Source organism: Fulmarus glacialis, unplaced genomic scaffold (genome assembly GCF_000690835.1).
Source record: "Fulmarus glacialis isolate BGI_N327 unplaced genomic scaffold, ASM69083v1 scaffold3930, whole genome shotgun sequence".
Lineage (NCBI taxonomy): Eukaryota > Metazoa > Chordata > Aves > Procellariiformes > Procellariidae > Fulmarus > Fulmarus glacialis.
The window spans coordinates 36,386-41,399 of NW_009188184.1; the positions used below are offsets into that span (position 1 = coordinate 36,386).

General features: G+C 52.3%; 1 protein-coding gene across 1 annotated transcript in view; it reads right to left on the reverse strand.

The window, feature by feature from the left end:
- The window catches only part of LOC104076636 (fatty-acid amide hydrolase 1-like), an 8,916-nt gene extending 4,313 nt beyond the window's left edge, over nt 1–4,603 (reverse strand). Inside the window, exons 1-8 of the mRNA XM_009577565.1 lie at nt 4,577–4,603; nt 4,213–4,326; nt 3,352–3,495; nt 2,894–3,027; nt 1,588–1,794; nt 1,135–1,175; nt 444–568; nt 85–210 (exon numbers count right to left, since the gene is read on the reverse strand). Coding sequence (XP_009575860.1) covers nt 85–210; nt 444–568; nt 1,135–1,175; nt 1,588–1,794; nt 2,894–3,027; nt 3,352–3,495; nt 4,213–4,311 — 876 coding nt within the window. The 5' untranslated portion in view covers nt 4,312–4,326; nt 4,577–4,603. The remainder of the gene's footprint in view (nt 1–84; nt 211–443; nt 569–1,134; nt 1,176–1,587; nt 1,795–2,893; nt 3,028–3,351; nt 3,496–4,212; nt 4,327–4,576) is intronic.
- Between the last annotated feature and the right edge of the window lie 411 nt (nt 4,604–5,014).

Consider the following 5,014-nt stretch of genomic DNA (forward strand, 5'->3'; position numbering starts at 1 on the left):
TTGATATTCACACATGGGTCCCAAAGACACGGTAGAAAGGAAGAATAGATGCAACATGACTGTTGGGTCCGTGCAACATCCTACCGTGTGGCCAGCATCCTCCAACAGCTGCTTCGTCTCCCGAACGGCGCGTCTCATGGCAGGGCTTGGCATGGTGAAGAAATCGGTTTCATAGTAGCCTATGCGGAGGGGCTGTGTGCTGGAATACACCTGCGGAGCAAGGGAAAGCACCAGCTGGAAGGATGTCAGGGGCGTCAGGAGCCAACAGTACACCCATGCTGCAGAGCGAGTCTGGAAAGCAGCACTTCTCTCGCCCACGTGCCCACCCACAGCATGTGGCAGGTTGGAACAGGTCCTGGAGGGCTCCTATGAGCCACCGGCATTTTCAGCCTGAGCGATGGCAGCTCTTCTCAGAGACCTTTGCCCCCTTTGAGGTCCTTTACCTCTTCATTGAAGGGAAGGGGGGGCACTGTGCTGTCCAGGTTGAACATGTCCTCGCACAGGAGCGCCCGCATGCACAGCACCAGGCTCTCCACGTCTTTTGCCATCGGCCCCACTCCTGCGGCCACTGGAAGAGACCAGAGGAGAGCATTCATGATCGGGGGTCTTTCAAGGGCACGTCTGGCAAAAGCAGGACCTCTTGGCATCATTTTGACTTAGTCTAATGTTGGCATTAGTTTGAGAATTGGGCTGGGGATGCCTACAGGTGCCATTCCACCAACAGGCCCACGGTTATGGACGCAGAGTTGTTATCCACCAATACGTGCCCTGACGTCTCCATTTCATGATTTACAAAATTAAACAAAAAGCTTTGTCGATCACGACACAAGGACAACATAAGACACGCCCTTTGACTGCTAATCCCACCTCCCATGAAGCAGTGGAAGACAATGCAGCAACCTGGGGGTTACAGGGTGTGTTGAGGTTTATGTGTTACACAAACTGCTCCTCTCGGCTCATGCATATTCCAGTTTCTCAGGAATCATGGTATGGGGACGGCTCTCTGAAAGAGTCCCGGAAAGGGAACCTGCTTCCCTCTCTGAATGTGTTGGGAGAAGGTCCCCCATAACCAGCTGAGAGTCTTTCTTACCCCTGCCCTACTGCCCTCCCTGGGGGACAACCATCAATTCTTACCTGCCTTCTGCCCAAGGACACCAGAAACGATTCCTTTTTTACTGCGAAGAAAAGAGACACATAAAATACAGCAGCTGAGTAGTTTTCACAGAAGGGAAAGGCTTTAAGCAGTAGCAAGTGATAATGAAAAAACACTGCCCTCCCTTTGCAAATGCAGAGGTTGGCCAGAATGAAGGGCCAAGGGGAAGCCCAAGAGAGACCCAACCTAGGCCAGAATGATTTATGTCAGTCAGGAACAACCACCTTAGCATGCAGATGGAGAGGTTTCTCTTATCTCCATTCTGGGGGAACCAATGCTTCCCTTCATACCGGCCCCAGAAAATGTCTGGGCAGGAGGGAGAAATGAGCCCTTCCCAGTTCCTCCCAGGTTTCCCCTTGCCCACAGGAGCATCCCAGCACAGCGGTCGGTAGGGTGGGTCTCACCCAGAGACATCACTGCATTACTCGCAGTACCTGAGTCTGTTCCCGGTGGGTTTGAGTGCACAGATCCCACAGAAGGCAGCGGGGAAACGCAGGCTCCCTCCTACATCTGTCCCAAAGCCCAGGATGGACCCTCCTCCTCCTACAAGTGCCCCTTCTCCACCAGAGGAGCCTCCGGGGCTTCTGGTGTAGAGCAGAGGGTTGAACGTTTGACCAAAGATTAAATTCTTGCAGTCATAGCTAGAGAGAGAGAGCGCAAATGAGAAGAATGTAGATATCTGCTGATGTGGACCCCAGCCACTACAAAAAGACCTTCAAAAGGTAATTGCGTAATTCACTAGTTGTTACATGGACATCACTTAGTCTGAGGGAGCTTCCCAAAGCTCCCATGAAGACCATCAGCCTTTTCATGGCAGTCCCAGGACCTGGATTCACTGCCAGCTAATTTCAGTGTCATCAAGCCTTCCCCAGACAGACCCTCTGGCAGCACAAATACATCAAACCTCCTGGCAAGGCTCCCTGTTCAGGCGGTCCCGAGGGCCAGAGGACATCCAAAGCAGCCCACCTGGAGCAGGTCCAGGCCCCCCCACCGTGGGGGAGGCATTGCTGAGCCCCTGCTTGGGAACAGGCCAAATGCCAACTGCAGCAATATTTGCACATGGGACTCCCCCAGGAACTGGTGCAAAAATCTGACAATCCCTGGGGCAACCACTTTGTGTGGCTTTTTTAAAACATGGTCAGTCATTGCCATGTCACCTTAAGGAAGGCATTTCATACAGCTGGGCAATAGTCATCCACAGAGCAGCCTTGCCAGAGTTCACTTGGCAGGACACAGGGACACTAGCAGGGTGGCTGATCCAGCACAGCGCACCTGACCTCACCCCATATCAATGACAGCAAGAGTGGTCTGGCCAGATACAGCAGGAGGTTTGGGGGCAGGATAATTTAAGGTCGTTAACTTAACTAGCTAACTAGCTTCCCCTTCCATGAATATGTGTTTGCACTGTATAATTAATAGGTCCATCTCTGAGGGGTTAATTTAAAAACAAACAAACAAACAAAAAGTTATTTAAAAACACCCAGCAGAGGAAAGAAGGGCAGTGATTTCTCTCCTCTTCTCCTCCTCTTTTGCTTCTTTATTTCATTTGGAACTGGAGTTAATTTTCGTCCTTAGTGTAAATGTGTTTATTTTTTTAAGTAAAACTCAAAGACACTAATGATAGGGACCAGGTGTTGTTATTTAAAAAGTTGGAAATGAGAATTAGACTTGACAGAAACCCTCACTTGAGATGAAGGAGGGAGGACTGCTGCCGTGCCAGGGAACGGAGCACCCACCTACCTGATGAGGGACTGGGGAACGTTGGTTTTGACAAACGGAATTGCCCCCTGTCTCCTGAGCACCTGCACCACCACGCTGTCCTCTGCCGCGGGTTTATTGAGGTTTTTTATAAACCCTAACGTGGAATCATGACCCTGGAAACACAGGACAATGAGGTTTCCAAATGGAAGATTGCAATTCCCCCCGCCCCTGTATTTTTATATATGTATATAAGCATGTGCATGAACCCCCAACAACCCATCCATCACGCACACGTTGCGTAGTGTATTGGTAGTGAATCTGACCTTCTCTGTTGGCTCATATGGGAGACAGGCAGCAAACCCCATCACCTGCCAGGGCAGGCCATCCCACATCAGCTATGACAAAGTCAAGCCAGATGCTGAGGTCAAACCTCCCCCTGTCATCAAACTCCAAACCACAGGGATCTCAGGAAACACGCGGTATCGTGCTGGCTGTACCTGGCAGTCGATTGAGTCTTTGATGCTGACAGGCACCCCGTAGAGCAAACCCAGCTTCCCTGTTAGCTTTGCTTTCTGGAGCTGGGTCTCGCTTTCCTGCAGATACTCCGTGATGCAGTTGGTTTCTGTGGCGATTTGGAGGGCCTTGGGGAAAGCAGGCAAAGCCCGCAGGTGAGACACAGCCCGCGGTGCTGCACAACAGCCTTGTTTTGCAAAGGACACCCACCTCTTCCCCATCTGCACAGTCGCTACCAGGGCAGCCCTTTCTGTTCTTTTCCAAGATATTTCATGCCAAACTCCAAAACATTGTCTGGACACAGGGCAGGCCGTAGCACCAGCTGGTGTGTGATGAAGAGAGCACTCAGCCCAGCAGAATACCAAAGGCTATTCTCTTGATTGAGCTTCTGGGGTGGCATAAAATGACAACCCAAAGTGGGAACCCAGGAGGTGATCAGGGCATTATGGCAGAAGTAGAGAATGAAAGTGGACACCGAGCCTTTGAGGTTTACAAACCCATTTGGAGATGGAGGGGAGACAACAGCAGCACTCTGCAACTTTCCTATAGCTATACCTGTCCCTGAGAAGGTATGGGCTCCCCTAGGAAGGTATGGGCTCTCCAGATGCTGTGCTTGCTGCTCCCTTTTGCTCCAAACCAAGCTGAGAGCCATGGCAGCCAGATGCCCGGCTCTCCCCTCACTCACAGAAAAGTGCAGAAGGGCCCAGCACTAACCAGCAAGCAGTGACAGCTCAGCAGCATTTGAACCAGGTTTGAACCAGTGTTTGAACCTTGTGCTGGGCTTCTCCCCAGAAGAGCCAGCCCCACGGTGGGTGAGACGCTGCCCTGCCGCCCTTGCTCCTCACCTTGCCCACGTAGGCGTAGAAGACGTACTCCGGAGAGAGGGAGCCATCCCGGAGTTTCTTGGAGAGCTCCGGCAAAGGCAGAGAGAGGATGGAGATCATGTTCACGGAAGGATGCTACGGGAAAGGTTGAATAGACAATGACACACCTTTACCTCAGCTGGTGGGCTCCTCCTCTCCCCTTGGTGCCCGCTGTAACCCATCCAAAAAATACCTGCCATTTAATGGCCAAATGCAGTATCTGCCTCAAGACCGCAATCCTCCTCCTACCTGATACCAGCGAGCACAGCGTGAAACCTGCAGGGCCAGTAGTAACCCAGGCTTTCTAAAGCCTCGCCTTCCTGGCCAGACCGGTCTCACCAAGTACCTGCTGTTTAAAAGAAAGCCTTTCGCGCAGCCTTGTGCAGACAGGTCTCGGCCAGGCCTGGGGGAACTGCTCAGTGCAATGTTCTCTGCTGAATTACAGTGGGACTTGGCAGCATGGTTATAGACATTGCTCCAGCAAGAAACAAAGCTGGACCTGGTGCCAGCTCTTCTCCTGGCATCACCAAGATATCCCACAGGGAAGCGCACAAACCAGGGAGCCCCTTGGCTGACAGCAGACAGGTCATTTTTGGGTCAGGAGAAATATCCTCGTCACCTACTTAAATACCATGAAAAAAGCATCAAACCTCATCCCCCAAGCTGGACTCTGAACCCGAGCGAGTCCACTCCAACCACAGGTCGGGCAGTCTGACGGGGTCGCGGGGGCCACGGCGCGGTGGGGCCGGATTTCTGGGCACCGCGCCCCGGCACCGGCGGCACC